Source organism: Curcuma longa, unplaced genomic scaffold, assembly GCF_044706935.1.
Source record: "Curcuma longa cultivar G26 ecotype Majalengka, Jawa Barat unplaced genomic scaffold, ITB_CL_G26_1.1 contig_17752, whole genome shotgun sequence".
NCBI lineage: Eukaryota > Viridiplantae > Streptophyta > Magnoliopsida > Zingiberales > Zingiberaceae > Curcuma > Curcuma longa.
In genome coordinates, this window is record NW_027430657.1 from 256409 (window position 1) to 274307 (window position 17899).

At 34.7% G+C, this 17899-nt stretch overlaps 3 protein-coding genes across 6 annotated transcripts; 2 read left to right on the plus strand and 1 right to left on the minus strand.

Moving 5' to 3' along the window:
- Nucleotides 1-564: 564 nt before the first annotated feature.
- Nucleotides 565-5457, plus strand: LOC141816698 (peptidyl-prolyl cis-trans isomerase CYP23). Of its 4 annotated transcripts, none has more exons than XM_074704444.1 (9): nt 565-715; nt 3319-3432; nt 3503-3651; nt 4197-4269; nt 4353-4442; nt 4775-4814; nt 4987-5069; nt 5139-5169; nt 5365-5457. In XM_074704444.1, the coding sequence occupies exons 1-8, from the start codon at nt 596-598 to the stop codon at nt 5157-5159; spliced, it is 690 nt and encodes a 229-aa protein (XP_074560545.1). In that variant the 5' UTR covers nt 565-595; the 3' UTR covers nt 5160-5169; nt 5365-5457. The 4 variants fall into 4 exon arrangements, with proteins under 4 accessions (XP_074560545.1, XP_074560547.1, XP_074560546.1 ...); XM_074704446.1 differs by having other exon boundaries at nt 5139-5170; nt 5369-5453; XM_074704445.1 differs by having other exon boundaries at nt 5139-5170; nt 5340-5449.
- A 2996-nt stretch (nt 5458-8453) lies between these two features.
- LOC141816706 (uncharacterized) lies at nt 8454-9909 on the minus strand. Its single transcript, XM_074704455.1, has one exon. The coding sequence runs from the start codon at nt 9801-9803 to the stop codon at nt 8739-8741; it is 1065 nt and encodes a 354-aa protein (XP_074560556.1). The 5' UTR covers nt 9804-9909; the 3' UTR covers nt 8454-8738.
- Nucleotides 9910-15235: 5326 nt separating this feature from the next.
- Nucleotides 15236-16342, plus strand: LOC141816669 (uncharacterized). The gene has a single exon (XM_074704410.1). The coding sequence runs from the start codon at nt 15236-15238 to the stop codon at nt 16340-16342; it is 1107 nt and encodes a 368-aa protein (XP_074560511.1).
- Nucleotides 16343-17899: the final 1557 nt, after the last annotated feature.

A 17899-nucleotide genomic window follows, 5' to 3' on the forward strand; every position in this document is an offset into this window, starting at 1 on the left:
ACTTTTTCACGTATGATCATGGGTCATTGGGTGATGGATTTATAACAGTAAATCGATCAGTTTGGATCCGTTTTGGATCGGAAAATACTGTTTTACGAACATAAATAAATAGCAAAAAATAATCATGATCGTCCACCATCATCAAAAGGAAGGTACGGTTGTTTTATTTCAACGGTAGGATATTCGAGTTGTGACCCAGGGATCCATGGTTCAATCTCCAATTACGGCGGATTTGTAAGAATTTTCTTTCAAACGGAGAACACAATCAAAAAATGTTGGGCATCTGCCGCTGTATGCGCTTCCCGATTTACTTGGTGGTCGGTGGAAAATTTCTATGGGACTGGACCGACTATCTAAGGGATTGAGATTTATTTTATAAAAACCTGACTGATATTTATTTATTTATTTTTTTATAAAAGACTTTTTCTAGATGTTCTTATTGTCACGCCGTACGCATGCTCTGCTTTTTGGAGGATATAAATGATAATCTCGATTTTGTAGGGGCCAAATTGATTAATAAATGAGCAATTAATCAAAAAAAAAAGAAGAAGCGAATTTGGAAAATCTTCGGAGTTGAAGCTACCGCGGCGACGAGATGGAGAACCGATGCTTCCCATCGCTTCTCCTGCTATTCTACTACCTCTCCTTTGCCGTCGTCGATCCAGCCTCCGCCTTCCTTGATCCTGCTCTTGGAACCAGTCGCGTCGTATTCCAGGTTCCCCTTTTCCTCCTCGATTGCAATTTTTCATGTTGTTAGAGGCAGTATCATCGCAGATCTTGATCTTGATCTTAACCATAATCTTCTTTTTCTTCACTCAGTGTACTTAGATTATATTGTCTGTTTGTGTCGGAAATAGTCGACTTTACTAGGTTAGCTAGTTGTTTCGTCCATGCATTTGCGAATTCTCGCCGATGACATTGATGGAAGTTCCTTGATTTATGCCTTCAAATCAAATAATGAACTTTTCCTTTTGTTCAATTTCTTAATGTTCACGATCTTATATAGCTTTGCCTCAGATTGTTTCGAGCACAAAGCATTCAAGATTTTCAACAAAAGGCCGATATAGACTATTCTGATAGATATACGTGTATAGAAAATATTACCACCATTTGAATCGTTTTGCCCTGACATCCATTCCTAAATTAATGAATGTTAAGATAGTATTTCTTTATGGATAATTAGAAGAAAAAAACTATATCGGACGACTTGAAAATTTTATCGTATTTGAACAGAAAAAGAAAGAGTAAAGTTAGTCCAATCATTGTATGGACTTAAACAAGCACCAAAATAATGACATAAGAATTTGATTAGGTAATTTTGCTGTATGGTTTTTGATAAATAGTTCTAATTATTGTTTGTATCATAAAAGAGAAAGAAGTAAAATTTATTCTTCTGTATTGTAGTTCTAATCTGTATAGTTTTCTGATAAATAGTTTTTTTGTCCTGCTTGCTATGTGTTGCTTAAGTCTCAAAACTTATGCTTTCACATGCATGCCAGATATGCCTTTTACATACATGTAAGAAGGATTCCGTAAGGATTTTCTGATTTTTTTTGATGTGGTGGTTCATATTTTGAGGAGTGTCTGGATCTAATCATTAATGAGAACGTTGCCTATAATTTTGAATTTGCTGAACTTAAATGAAGTGAAATCTCACGACCTTTTCACTGCCCTAAATTATGTCTCTTCCAGTGCTATTCATAATTCTTTAGCTATTAAGTATTTCTTTATACATTTATATAGGTTGTTGGATAAACAACTAAGAATTTATATTTTGCAGAGATGTTTAATTTCCTTCATAGTTTTGACAACTAGTTAGAACTCCATAAATTTTTGGGATTTGCCAGAGGTACTATTGGTCGAAGGAGTTGAGACATCTCTGGAATTAAAGGCTTCAAATGGAGATATTTTACCTAAGGCTATAATTAATCCAAGTATGATATGCCACATTTTCATCCATTTTGTCCATCTAGAGAAATTATGTATATTAGTTTTTACCCTTTGTAGGGCAGTTTCATCACAATCTGTTGTCTGTCTGTTTGTGAAAAAGGGAATTAGGGATGATTGTCTGCTATAAAAATCAAAGTTGGTTCAGGATGCTATCAAGTATTAATATCAATCAACCTATCTTCAGATATAATTTATAAAAGTTCTAATCATGCAGAAACTAATTAAACAAAATTAAGGCTTATAATCATTTGACATATGAATAAACATAATAGAGATTCAATTTCTGTGAAACTGAACAGATTGTAACTTAACTAATGAGAATCTAACTAAAACACATGAATATATTGGTATATATCATAATCTAGTCTACTGAATATGTCTATCAGAGCAACAACTTGATTTAACAATTTAAAGAGTAATACAGTTACTCTTGTGAAAATAGTCTTATTCATACGAGTGAATCATTCTGAATTGTGTTGAATGTGCATGTATTAGTCGGAGATATTGTGGCTTGGTTTATCAATAAAGGCATACAATTTTGTTGATCTCTGTAAGTATTAACAAGTGTGGCTGTATGTTTGTATATCAGTAAAAAATAGACAAATATTTTATGTTCAGTGTGATTTCTCTTAGGAAAGTATGGGATGCAGCAAATTTCATGTCAATGAGGAATGAAAAGGAGTAGTGGGTTAGAGATTAAAGTAAGAATAGAGAGCTTTTCTTACCCTACAGCCTCTGGTGGTTGGAATACAAACACTCAAAAACTACATAAGCTTGAACTGATGACAAGGGGAAGTAAATGAAATCATGGCACCTAACATTCTGTAAAGCTACTTGTTTCTTGCTTCGTTGAAAACCAGCTCCAATTATAATTATTTATATCTTCTCTTTCCTTGAATTTCTTGTAAAAATGTAGGTTGTCTCACGTGAAAATGTCTAAGAACCCAAGGTAGACCAAAATATATGATGTTGTTGTTGACTTTTTGAATTATTCTCTTTGCTGATTCAAAGAACAAGTATCAATTTTCTTTTCATGTTTGTGAAGGCATTTGTTGGTAGTGCACTATTGGTGATATGCATCAGTTGAGCTCAAAGGATTAAGCATTTGAACAGTTTGATCTTTATTAATTTTCTTGGTTCTGAACTACTTTTCTATTGAGATGACTATCCTAAATTATTTAAGAGTGTCCTGTATAAAATTTTATGCAATATTCATCATTTTGTCCGTTCTTACTGTGAAAATGTTCTTTGTCATTATGTTTTAAAACATCGTTTTAAAGTTAAATTAATTTTATGCTTTCTGGTAATTTAAATTAAAATTCAATTTGTGTTTAGGTAATATTTACAACTGTTTTATCTCTTGTGCAGACAAACTATGGCGACATTGAGTTTGGATTTTTCCCTGATGTTGCTCCCAAAACTGTGGAGCATATTTTCAAGCTTGTGCAGCTTGGCTGCTATAACACAAATCACTTCTTTCGGGTAGTGTTCTTACTAATCCACCTTTTTATGTAGATATTTCTTCTGTAACAAAGTTTATTGTCATTGGCAGGTTGATAAAGGTTTTGTTGCACAAGTGGCTGCTGTTGTAGGAGGCAGAAGTGCTCCTTTGAATGAAGAACAAAAGTTGGAAGCTGAGAAAACTGTTATTGGTGAATTTAGTGAAGTCAAACATGTAAGAGGCATCCTCTCAATGGGAAGGTAACTTATTGTAAATGTCCATCTGCCTTAATTCATCTTATAGGGTTTAGGCTGAAAAAAAATGTGTTTGTATTTTTTTGCTGATTGCTGTTTATGGATTGTCCAAAGTATGCATTTTCCCCTCTTATTTATAGTTTGACTTAGAAATTCCAATTACCGCAAATGCATATTGTTAAATGATGTTCTGATAAAGATTGTTGTCATTGTTTTTATTTTATTTTATTTTTTGTTGGAGCAAGCTTGGAGGATAAGTAGCATCTCTTATCCATTTTTGTTATTTAAAGAATATGTGCAATGAATTTCATCTTTAGCTCTTGCTTACTGTTGTTTTGCTTATTGTCTTTATGCATTCTAGGAACACAAACAAACACTTGATAGTAATTTTACTCTTAAATTATAATTTCTCTTACTTCATCAATAAGACCTAGCAGATGACAAAGGGAGCAATTTTAATAAGAACAAGCTATTTTATTATGGAAAATGCAAAGCCATGTTTTACACTTTAACCCTTTTGTTGTATCTTAGTTTGATTTTTTCTTCCTCAGATATTCTGATCCCGATAGTGCTTCATCTTCATTCTCTATCCTTTTAGGAGATGCACCTCACCTCGATAGCAAGGTATTTTGCTTATTGGACAATTTTATATTTTCAATCAAATCAATATTTTCTCACCACTGACTTCTGATTTTACATGAACTTAGTATGCTATCTTTGGAAAATTGACTAGAGGTGACGAGACATTAAGAAGACTGGAAGAGCTTCCTACACGGCGTGAAGGGATTTTTGTTATGGTAAATTCTCCACTGGTTAACCAATAAGCAATCTGAAAATCAGGGTAGTTATAACTTTTAGTCCATCCAATATTGTCCGATCTACCAAGTTGACACTCAACTTGAGTATTTTTCTATTATCCTTGTAGCTCACAATTTGTAGGCTATCTTTATGTATCATGGCAGTTCCTCTCTGTCCCTCGTATAGAAACCCCCGTGTACAGTAGAAATTGCAAAAACATCAACTCGACGAAAAATGACAGACTTTTCACAACAAAAGAAGCTTTACATATGCTAGTTCAAAAGTGCTAGTATGCTTCTGTGTAGTAACATTTTCTTGTTTTCTTTTTCAGCCAGTGGAGCGCATAACGATCTTGTCAACTTATTATTATGGTGAGAATTGACCAAAATTTCCTCCATTTGTTGCTGCAAGTCAAAATATCTCTTCTTCATTGCTAGTTCATGCTCAATTGATTTGCACTAATTATTGCTATCATGTAATCCATCTCTTGTACAAAGTCACTGCATATGCTGGGCATTATAGTTGGCTTATCTCTCTCTTCAGATACCAAGCACAAAAGTTGCGAACTGGAAAAGGAAATCCTGAAGAGAAAGCTTTCTGAATCTCTGTTCGAAGTTGAGAGACAGGTGGGTGACAAAAAATAGTGTCCAAACCCTAAAACTTCTGTACACTAACTATTCATCTCTAATTTACAGAGACTGAAGTGTTTCTCATAGACTGACAAGAGGTACGTGTTGATCGTATGCATCTGAGGTTTTGCTTTATGTATGATATACACTAAAAACACTTGCATGCAGTAGACAATGGTAAAAAACTATTGTGTTATTCTACCTTAATTTTGATTAAATCAAGAGTTATTTCAGTTTCTAATAGATATGTAGAAACGGAAATCTTAGGATTGATACAAACTCTTTCTGATCGGAAGTTGGAGTTCATTCCTCAAGCGGAAACTCGAATTGTAAGTTCAGTAAATTAGAAAATTGTGGCCACACTAAGTCATGCATCATTTTTGATACATTGTTTTTGTTTATTTATTTCATGCTTGAAAAGCTTGCTACTCCTTTTTCAAGTATCCAAAATTGATCCTCTATCATGGATTTCCCTTCTTAAATGCTCATTGTTATTGAAGATTCTTAGTGTCTAAATACCAAATTGTGCTAATTTAGACCTTCTTTCTCCATCTAAATACTAAAACTACTCATCTTTCCACCCTCTAACCATGAACCTCAACATTGTCCATTGAAGGAGGCTCCAGTAAGAAAATGAGATCCAATAATTTGGAAGAGAAACTCGTGTAGCCTTCTTCCAAAGAATCTAATAATACCAAACCTTGACCCTCGCACCCATGTGGCCGACCACTTTGCTGGCAATGTTCACATTCAAATCCATTTTTGTTAGACTCAACCACTTTTACGGGTATAGTGCAATGGTAAAGCACTCAGAAGGTAAATAAGAGGATCAAAATTTGAATTTTAATGGAGATGATTCTAAAGATCGATCTTTGAGTGTGCATAAATTGTACTTCAAATTTAATAAAGCAGAAGGAAGACCATTGAAGTTCCAATTTTAGACATTTAGATTATCAAATATATATATATATATACAACTTAAACTAATACATGAATTATAAATTTATAAAAATTAATAAAGAGAAGTGATGTACATTTTACTATAAACTTTTAAATGATAAAAAAATTTAAAAAGTATATGATATAAAAGTTGTAAATTTATTTTTTTAAAAAAGTAATAGAAGTCAGATTTTATAAGTTTAGGGAAAAAATATTTAATGAAAAAGATAAATGTAAATAAAAATATAATAACAGTCAAAGCTAATTAACAATATCACAATTTGGTTTCAAAAATTACTATAATAATTATTTAAGCTTTTTTAGAAATTTGAAAGCAGGTATAAACTGATCTTTTATAGTGCATATTTATATATATATATATATATATATATATATATAAAAGGATAGTAATATTTTTAGTCAAAAGTACTATGGGATCATAACATGTTTTGGTAACTCTAAAAACTGTCTTTTACAATATATACTAGTAACCCGTGTCGTTATTTTATATAATTAACAATTAAAATGAGTAAGTATGCAGGGGCGGATCCAGGATTTCATATTTGGGGGAGCCCACGATCGGGACCCAACGAAGGCAGACTCGCGATTTCTAGGTTTCCTTATCGGCTTATCGGGTTGGTTTAGGATTCAATAGATCAACAACCCATTAACCCTAAAACCTATTAACCAGTAACCCTAAGGGTTTAATCTAAACACATTAAATGTTCAACTTGGGCTGGGGGGCCATGGCCCCCCCCGGGGCCCCTTAATACATCCGCCCATGTAAGTATGAGTGTTTGAATAAATAATTAAAATATAATTAAATTAAATTGGTTATAGATTGTACAATTAGAAAAAAAATATATATGTTACCTAAATAAAAATTCGAAAAAGACATTTACAACCGATAATAGAAAACCTGATTTTTTATTTCGGCTTTTAAATCGAAAGCTATTTTTCCAATAAGCTCAACACACTCTCTATCCCAAAGCAGGAAAAGAGCATTTCCAGTATTGTTTAAAACTCGAGCTCGAATCTTGAACCTATCAAAACATAAATATTTAAATAAATCATATCACATCAAAATGATCACACCTTTCACAATAAAATTTATTACCCACCAGGGTGACCTTCTTGGGACACTTTTTACATGATAAATATGAACAATTGTTGTCAGACTCTACACCTACAATCCTTGCATAAACTCAAAAACTCCCAACCTATAGGTAGACAAAACAAAATAGACTATAAGTACAACAAAAATTGTTAAAATGTAATTTAATTTCAGATGAAATAGGGAAATGTAGATAATAATATATTTTATATTAGATTCGGTTACGAATCATAGAATAAAATTTAAATTAGATATCATTATTTTCAGAAACTTGCTCTATAGTCCTTACAAAAATCAACTTCAATAATCACCTATCTATTTAAATTTTGGAAAAAAAATAAAAATCTATATGGTCATTTTTAAATCTTTTGATCACTTTAAAAATATAAACAAACTTCAATGACTTGCATTTATTGATTGAAATTGAAAACTTGAGAAGAAAATGATAAAACTATTTTTTTTTATCAAAATTAATATATGACTAATTTTGATTAAAAGTATCATATTTGCATATATATTTTTTGAAGAAAATAATTTGTTCATAAACTTATATATTTTAAAGTTTTTCATTTTAAAAGTGATAAAAAAAATAGTTATGGTATAGTTTTGGCTAAAATTACTTGATTTATTTATTAATTTTTTAAATACAAGTTTAAATAGATAATATTTACAAAATGACAAAACGATAAATAATAGTCATGTAACAGTTTTGTGAAAAATTTAATGTTTAAACAGATAGGTATATACTGTAGGAGGCTATTGTTCCATGACTATTTTTTATTTATTTTACAAATTTTATAAGAGAAAGATCATTAAAATTATTCATATTTTCGATCAAAAATTTAGAAATAGTCATATAAGTTATTTTTATCAAAATTGTTACATAACCATGGAACAATTTTAACTAAAACATTTTTGAAACGGTTAAATGGACCAAAATTTCAGCATGCTTATTTTCAATAAAAAAATTATCATATATTTTTAAAATTTATAATTTATGCAACTATTTGCACATGCACACGCTAATAAAATGTCATCAATCTGTACTTAAACACTAAGCCGGTGGAGTTTATATTCCGGAGAATAATATTTTCCTTTCATGCCAAACAAATGCAAAACAGTGGATTCTTTGGTACAGTAGTAAAATATTTAAGAGAATAAATAAATGAATAAAAATTTGAATGTTAATGGGATGAATATTTTAAAATCTACTTCTAGACTAATCAAGATAAAAATTATTTATTTTCAGAATTAATCAGCAGAATTTAAACATTTGAATTATAAAAAAAATAATGGTATCTTACCAAACAAAGTGCAGGCACATCTCGCTTTTCTTTTTCTTTTTTTTTCCTTTCAATTATTGGTTCATTTATTGAATGTTTTTATTATCAAGAAGAGATAGTACATTTTTGTGGCTAATTCATACTCTTCCATGAGTGAAAATTCAAGAAGAGATTTTTAATCCATCAAATGGAAAAAGGCGAAAAGTCTGTGATATAATTAAAGTTTATATCAATAATTCTTGCCCAAAATTAAAAAAAAATTTGTTTACTGATACTGATGAGCAATATCTGTTCATGAGAGAGATTTTCTTCTTCTTCTTCAGACATGATTCAATCTAGATTTGGTCGCCAAAGTTTCTGATAAGGTTGTTGGTCTTCGATCGAGCTTGCTGGCCTGCGTTCCTCCCCGCTTTGCTCATTTACGTCCCAGCATAATCCGGCGTCGGTCCTCGGCCTATTATTATTAGTAATATTCGTGGCGGCGGCGGCTGCGGCGCCGGTGGCGATGAGGCTCCCCAGGCTGCCTCCGGCGAACTCTGCCCGCAGCTGTGCCATTTGAGCTCGTTGCGGCTGGCGAAACGACGGCTGCATGAAGCTTCCTCTTTCCGTGCCCCGATTGGCCGCGTCGGCGTCGGGTTGTTGCTCGAAGAGGGACAAGGGAAACCTGTCGTGGTATTTTGGAGCGCCGTCGACGTCGGCGCTAGTAATCGAGGAGTTGCCGATGCCCGCGAGGTTGCTTCTCGCGATGAAGTGGTCGAAGAGCGAGGGGGAGGCGGAGGAGGAAGCGGGGGAGGGGATCATCTTCTGCGCCGAGGGCCTGAGGAGGAACTGCGGGACGGCGGCGGCCGACGACCCGAAGAGATCGAGCTGCAGGCCAGGGCTCTGGAACTGCGGCGCTGCGGCGGCGGCGGCGGCGAAGGGCGGAGACGGGAAGCCGGTGAACTGCTGCACCATGGAGCGGAAGTTGGAGGTCTCGGTGTTGATCACGGTCGTCGGCGCCCGCCGCGACGCCCTCGTGCGCTTCTTGGGGCCTCGCGGAGCGGCGACGGGTTGCACCGGCGGGGGAGTGGGACCGCCGCGAGCGCTCGACGGCGCTGACGCGGAGAGCAGCGGCGGCGGAGGAGGAGGAGGAGGAGGCGAGGGCCAGGTCGCGGCGTGCTCCGGCGGCTGAGGCGGGAACGGGAAGGGGGCGAAGTAAGGGGAGAAGGAGTCGAAGATCGACGAGCTGGCAGGATGAGTGGTTGCCGGCGGCGGTGGCGGAGGAGGAGGAGGAGGAGGGAGGTTTAAGAAGAAGGTGGAGGAGGAGGAGGGAGCTGGGGAGTCGATGACGGCGTCGTACTCCTCGTTGTCGCCGGAGCTGGAGGACTGGATGCTGCCGCTGTTGGTAGACTCCATGAATTAATTGAAGTGATGGAATTGCTTGACCGGACTGATCGACAGAAGGGGAAGAAGAAGCAAACGGAGGAGATTGAAGAAGAAGGGGAAACAAAACAAAACAAAATAAAAGAAAATAAAAGAAGAAAAGAAGGGGAAGGAAGGAAGGATAGTAGTTTTCACTATTTCTAATTTATAAAATAACTATTTTTTTTAAAAAATATGTTTTTAATTTTGGGTAAAAATTAAAAAGATATCCTTTATTTTAGTTATTGTCAAAAGGGGCTTTGTTTTTTATAAAAAAATCATTAAAAAGATTCTACCTTATTTTTCAATAACATTTAACCTATTTTGATTAAATTGGACCAACTTTATTTTATTAATTTTTGAATAATTTTAACTAAAATTAATAGGATAATTTTGAGCATGTTATAGCAATTTTGACTAAATTTACTATAGTAATAATACTAGAATAAGGGTTTTTAAGAAATAAAAAATAGAATATGTGGCTTTTTAACTATAATTTTTACCAAAATTTTTTTTTCTAACTTAGCTCACAATATTTTTCAATTTTCATAACTACTACTAACTTAATAAAACGTATTTCTTAAGAAATGGATTTAGAAATTTCATTTTTTGTGTGTTTCAAACTTTGACTTTTATTATTACAATGAACATCAAGCTTTATGATCCATTAAGTTTGTTCAAAGTATGCATGGAAGAAAGTCTATCTCTATCAATAACACCAAGCTTCCAGTCAAATTCTGCCAACCCTCAAATAATAAAGCGACAAAACTTTATAAGAATTGATATGCACACATTATTATTGTAATTAATAAATTTTATACTTTTTACATTATTATTCATTTTTTGCAAATTTATATTTAAAAAGCAAGGACTCATGCATACACACAAAATAAAATATATTTTTTTTATATTTTATACACTTATATTTATTTATTAATGTTGTCCCCAATTGCACGAATAATTAAATATTATAGTAATGCTTGATGAATTAATTGGATTACATTTAGAGATGGTAGGTAGATGAGTGTGAGTTTGGCTAACCATAATTTAGCTCAACCTCCCTCCCGCTTGATTTCATTCAAATCGGTTTGACCTCGCACGAACCCATCAACCTCTCAAATGCTCGAGTTAGTTGAGCCATTCGCAACCGCATTGGAGCTATTTAGAGAGCCTATTTTCAAAACTATTTAGCCATTTTTTTATACTTTTTTTTTGAATTTTATCATGATCTTTTACTTTTTTATAAGTATCTTAATTCACCAATAATATTATATATATTATAATTTTCATATTTTTAATAAAATTTAGATTAATTACTCAAAATATTACATCTTACTATTTCCTTCTATTTTATTTTATTTTTGAAATTTGATCTCTAAATTTAACAAAGTGAGACCTTATGATCATCAATCGATCGAATAATTAAAATTCCATAAAGAACTAACATTCGATGAAATGCAAAAGGTAGAGAGAATTCGCACTCGCACCGACACCAACTCTCGTTCATGATTATTAACGATCGAGATGAGTTTGGAAATTCAAAAAGAGTGAGCTAATTGTCATTATCAACATTAGTATTTTTCGGAAGCCATGTTCGATTAGAACAAGCTCACCTTACTTTGTCCTAACTACTTTGTCCTTAATTGATGATTAAAACCTAACTATTCTCGATTATATATATATATATATAATTGATTATTTATTGTTTATTTACGATTAAACTATTTAAAATTTTTTCCTTTAGGGTTTAGGGTTTAGATGTTGGATTATAGTATTAAACACAAAAAAAATTTAAAGTGAAAAAAATTTAATTGCTCATGGGGTAGGCCGGATAAAAAGTACTGGATAACAACTCGGCACACTCCGTGAATAATTAATTTTTTTTATTTTAAATTTTTTTTATATTTAATACTATAACCCAACCCCTAAACTCTAAAGGAAAAAATCTTAAATGACTTAATCAATCGTAAAAAAAAAATAAAATGATACTATTTACTGTTTCAGGTGCTCGAAATTCTTCCAGGCACTTCGATTCTAATGTTGCACTCGGTCGCGTATTTTATGTTGGGATACAATCAAAGTCTCATATTGAAAATAAATATATGAAAAAGATCATGAATTTATAAGATGGAAGATATCTCCATTGATATGAGGTCTTTTTGGTAAAATCTAAAAATAAAACCACAAGGACTTAAGTCCAAAGTGAACAATATTATATTATTATGGAGATATTTTAATTTCATAGGGCTCTCAATAGGGACAATTATAATAGACAATATCATATTATTATGAAGATATTTTGATTTCATGTACTAACATTTTAAAAGTGCAAATATCATTCTTTTATATATATATATATATATAATATCACATCTCTATTAGTGCTACAGATTACAGATTTAGGAATATATCCTTATCTAACAAATGGAACTCGTATTCCTAAATCCTTATCTAACAAATGGAACTCGTGTAAATCTGTAGCACTAATAGAGATGTGATGCTGACTTGAGAGCCATCAACACTATAGATTTCTTGTAAGAATCCAAAACTCTCTCCACTTTTCTTGATTGAGAGAGCAAAAATAATAATATTCAACATCAATAATATATATATATCTATACAAGCGATCGAGACTCCATATGCCATACCCTTTATACTTCTAGATGATGTTCCCTCTTTGACTTTGAATAGTTTCTTGAATTTTTTTTACTCATCTTAATTAAATTTTAAGAACAAGTTATAGTTTAGTAGTTGTTTTTATTTATTATTAATAGTTGGTTGATATATGGACTTCTAAATACTATAGTTTAATTAGAAGATTATATATATATATGCATTACTAATTGGCTTGCTTTTTTTTTTTTAACTTTGTGTTTTATTTAAAGAAAAGTAAATTACATTTAAAATAATTAGGTGTAAAAAATAAATTCCCTTAAAAATTTTTAGATTGAAGAATTCAAACAAAAATTAATTTGAAACTTTCATTTTAAATAAAGAATATTTTCATGTATCTAATATGATACTAAGAAAATTAGAAAAAAATTAGAAAACTTGCAAAAGTTGATGGTAATTTATGTCGTTTAGTGATGAGTTCTTGATGGATGGAGGTGTAATTAGTCAAGTGAATCTAGGCCTCTTTGGAAAAAGCCACAAAAGTCGAACTCCGAGAGGAAATTTATTCCAAAATTCTAACTTTCTTCCAAGTTCACATCATCATTTGAAATCAAACTTATAACCAAAGACAAATTCTTCGAGGTTTCAATTTTTTTTTAATTAGCATCAGATATCCAATCATTCGGACTGATTAATCTTAGGGTGAATTTGGAGGAGTGAAAGAATATTAATTAGGATATGTTTTAGTTAACACACCTTGATAACTTTTTTGATGGTCAAAATGGTAATATAAAATTATCATTGCGTTCGTAATGCTCTTGGAAACTTATTCTTGATTTAGTTATAATCGAGAAGACAAAAATTGTAATTAAAATTTGGAAGATTATCGAAAACTTTGCATAAAAAGTCTTTTTGGAAGTGTGAATTAAACACACGAGCAACAACATTATGCTACTAATAAAAAAGACTTTGATAATTGTTCTTTTGGGAGAATAATGTTGATCATCTAGAGGAATCCTTATCTACTCTCACAAAACTATTGGGAACTATTGGTGCGAAAGCGGTTGAGATCGCTAAAGGGGATGAGTGAATAATGACCTGCAATTAAAACTTTAATTTCTCATGCTAAGACACATACATTAGCAAAATAAATGAAACATAAAAGAAATAGGTTCATGCTTTACTTAGTTTACCAATCCATATAGGTTGATAGTCCAAGAACTATGCAGGTATATGTCTGGTATCTTCTCCCCTTTGAAAAGGTGTCAGAGATAGAGAAGCCTCTTTCAATGATTGAGTACAAACAGTAAGAAAAATAGAACAGAAGTATTTGAAAGTGTGTTATATTTGTTCTTCGAGCTTGAGTTATATATATATACTTCATTGATCTCAATCTAACTGTTGTACTGACATGACACATTTTGATCGTCTGGAAGACTTTCAATTGTCTAGAATTTGCCGATGTGTCTTCAAGCTTTCATCCACTTTAACAATGGCTCGACAATAACTCTGGATGACTCAGTGGCCTTTGGTCGTCTGGATGCTTTCGATCGATTGGAAATTGCTAATGTGGTTGTCGTTTTAATCCGTTTCGACAATAAGTCTAGATGACTCACAGCGACGACTCCAATCGCTTGGAAAATGGTCAACCTCTATACTAGATCATTCATTGATCTCATCTTCTCTAGTTGTCTAGATGATTCTTCGATCTCTTGGACCTAGTTCCGGTCGCCTTGAGCATACTTTATTTCAATTTTTAATCCCTCGGATGCACCGAGTCTTTCCGTATCTTTCTCATGCATCCTTCTCATTCCACCGAAATAACTTCCACAGCTCCTCGTCCCTAGGATGCATTAATCACATCAGTTCTTTTCTGTATCATTCTTTTCGCTTACTTGCATTTTCTGCCAAGGTTTTATCATCTCCTATGCTTCTAAGCCATCAAGTATTTGTATATTCTCTCAAGTCCCGATATACTTAGATACACATATAAGAAACACAATAAAATCAAATTTAAACTTATTTGACAACACATCAAAACACCACTTGGTATTTGTTAATAAAAACCAAATTAGGAGATTCAATATCAAGCTAATTAAAGTTCATCCTCCATCCAAGTTGCATGGATAGGAGAAGAGAAAGCAGTACTACAGTTTCCCAATTTATCTCTTTATAGATGGTCGTGAGATCAACTGTGTGGGATTGTTGGAGTGACAGATTCTATCTTTTGCTGAAGAAAAGAAAAGAAAGCAGTAGCATATCCAATTCTATCTAGCCTTAGCATGACTCTGGTTTATCTTTGTTGTGCAACACAAGCAAAGCAGAATTTGAACTTTGTTTGGCAAAAGATTTCGACACCAACTAAGAAATATAGATGGATACCGGTACCCTGAGCTCTATGAAGCTTAAGCAATATATATACCAAGTTTGATGTGATCAATAGCCACCACTACCACTCGTAAAGGAAAGCATAGGAAATTAAGCTCAACTTGCGATTAAGGTTTTGGTGGTCAAACTACAAAGTCAACCCCTTCCCTTCCTTCCTTCGCTACTAAATATGGGACTCGTAGTTAAGTCAACCATTATATTCCATGTGATGCAAACCACGTACCGTACCGTCTTCTCCTTGTCGTCCCCGGCCCGCCGAATCTGGCTACACTGCCAAGCGGGCGGCGCGCCTTTAACCTCGCCTTCTCTAATTTGTAAGCAACTCCCGGCTTGCCCTCCCTCCCGCACTCTATTCCCTGCCGATTCCTCCATGATCTATCGTTGGCTCTGTTTCGGACAAAATTAATCTTAAGGAAATTAAATTAATGGCAAAAGAAGTCCAGGACCGATGCCGAGCCGTGGAAGAACTCGAAGAGGTGCAATGGAAAGTATTCGAAGATCGGGAATTCCACGTCCAAGCCAAAGCCAGCATCGAGGAGCTTGGATCCCAGCTCGGCAAGGCCAAGGAATCGGAGCTCCGTATGCTCGAATCCTTGACCTTCCAAACGAAGCAGCTGGAGCAGACCAAGATGTTGCTCGAGGAAACCAAGCTTGAATTGAGATCGCTCCAGGCCACGACGTCCCTCAGCCACCAGAGCGACGAGGTTGCCGCGCTGCGGAAGGAACTCCGCCTAGCGCTCGCGGCGGAGGAGAAGAGCAAGCGCGCCATGGACGGGCTCGCGGTCGCCCTCAAGGAGGTCACCACCGAGTCCAGCCGCCTTAAGGTGGAACTCGAGGCCGCGCGCGGCGAGATCGAGCGGCTCCGCACCGGGCTACGCGCCGCGGAGGCGGAGGGGAGGAGGCTGAAGGCGGCGGCGGCGGAGTCATTGGTGACGTGGCAGGCGAAGGAGGCTGGGTTCTTGGAGTACGTCCGGACGTGCGAGGACGAGCTGGCCGATGCTCGGATGGACCGTGCGCGGGCGGCGCAAGAGCACCGGGCGGCGCGGGAGGAATCGGCAAAGCTCCGGGACATCGTGAAGCAGGCCATCAATGAGGCTTCGGTGGTGAAGGAGGCTCTGGAGATCTTCCGGCGGGAGAATGCGAAGCTTCAGGACGCTCTCCAGGTGGCTAGGCAGGAGTCGGAGTGCGCCAAGGAAGGAGAGGTGGCTGCGCTGGAGAGCGTCAGGGAGCTACAGAGCCTGCTGGTTTCACCGGAGGTGATCGATCTCGAGCCGTCGAAGGCGAAGCGGATGGCGAAGTACCGGTCGGAGAACTGGCGGCGGCGGTCGGCCGGCGGAGACATATACCGGTTTGAGGGGTCCATATTTGACTTGGCGGAGCACTCGCCGAAGCAGAGGATGGCAGCGGAGGACGATCAGGAGGAGGCGAAGGCGGTGGCGGAGGGCGTGTGGGACTCGTCGGCGCAGCGGAAGAAGAAGAGGCAGATCCTCAGGCGGTTCGGCGATTTGCTTCGGAGAAGCAGCCACGCTTAGCGAACTAATCGATTCCTTAATTGTTTAATTTAATGTACAAGGTTCATTAATTATCTTTGAAATACCACTAAAAATATCTTAATTTTGCCTTAACAATCTGTTAAGTAGGAAATTAGTTGTTGAAATATATCATGGACAGCAAATATTGAATATAGATCACCAGCCGCGGTGACAATGAATTAGTTGTTTAAATAATGTTTTTATTTAAAAAAACATGAAAAAGGAGGGACAATATAAATAATATTTATATTTTTATTTAAGAAATATAAATATTATTTATATATCTAGATCTGAAATTTATGAATTATCACGGTTGCCGAAACTAATTGAAGTTTCAAATATTTGTCTCTTCAATTTTAGAGAATTATATATTTTTAATGTATCTAAAATTGTATCATGAGTCTCTATTGCACTTTCTTCTATCTCTTAACATAATAATTTTTTTACTAATTTAATATACAAATTCTTTTAATAAAAAATTATTACAAATTATTTCCAAAAAATAATATAGAATAAAACTATATAGATTATGTTATAAATTTTTTAAAATGATTACAAAGTTATAAATTTTAAAAATACCAAAAACATTTTTTAAAACAAAATATATTGTAAAATAAAAAATTCAAAAAATAGAGGGTAAAATGATATAAAAAGTTTAGGAACAAATTGTTTTTTAAAAAGCATATAAATAAAATAATATGATAATTATAATATAAATGGTTATGTATTTATATATTCAAATTTAAAATTTTAACATAAGTAACCATCCAAAATTATTAAATTGTGTTATTTTGATTAAAAAATTATTTATTTCACTTTTTAAAGTAAATTGATTTACTACTAAGTTTATACATTTTATATTTTTTTTTCTTAGTTTATGATAAAGTTATAAATCACGATACTCTCTATTATTTTTAATTATATATATACCTACAGTAGTCTCGAAAATTTTAAGGGAGACTTGCTTTTAAATCCCCAAACCCAAACTCACCTTTGTGATCAGTCTCTACCCATATATTTCTTTGCATGCAGTACCCAAAAGTAACTAAAAGTTTGTTCCACTCCCCAATACATAAAATTACAAAATTACCCCTTTCCTATCTCCTCTTCTCCCTTGTTCAAGAGACATACATCTCATTTCTCTCCTCCCCTGTGTATACGAGCCACGAGCCACGACCCGTCTGTCTTCTTTCTTTCTTTTCTTCCTGGCGAGACCTTCTTCAAAACCCTAACCGACATTTCTCTTCTTCTTGACGACACCATCCTCAAAACCCTAATTGGTTTTCCACCATTTCCTTCTCCTCCATTTGTTGACGACACAATCTTCGTTTCCTTGTCCAAATCCTAAATGGTGACACCATCTCACACCGACGATGAGATTGAAGCAAGAGCATACGCGCCCAAACTGAAGCAAGCATCTTGATCGAGAGATTCACCTCAATAATTTTTCTGTGCAGGTCAAATTGGGGAACCACATGAGGAAAATCGAGGTCGATCTAGTTGCTTCGTCCAGGAACGTAGATCCTTCCTGCAGAAACGCCTCCAATCCATCCCATA

What these genes read in the sequence shown, in the direction of transcription:
- LOC141816698 (XM_074704444.1), top strand. Translation starts at nt 596, where the DNA reads ATGGAGAACCGATGCTTCCCATCGCTTCTCCTGCTATTCTACTACCTC. An exon ending in GGCATCCTCTCAATGGGAAG is followed by an intron (nt 3,652 to 4,196) that starts GTAACTTATTGT and finishes TTTCTTCCTCAG; the next exon opens with ATATTCTGATCCCGATAGTG. An exon ending in TGTTCGAAGTTGAGAGACAG is followed by an intron (nt 5,070 to 5,138) that starts GTGGGTGACAAA and finishes TCTAATTTACAG; the next exon opens with AGACTGAAGTGTTTCTCATA.
- LOC141816706 (XM_074704455.1), bottom strand. Translation starts at nt 9,803, where the DNA reads ATGGAGTCTACCAACAGCGGCAGCATCCAGTCCTCCAGCTCCGGCGAC.
- LOC141816669 (XM_074704410.1), top strand. Translation starts at nt 15,236, where the DNA reads ATGGCAAAAGAAGTCCAGGACCGATGCCGAGCCGTGGAAGAACTCGAA.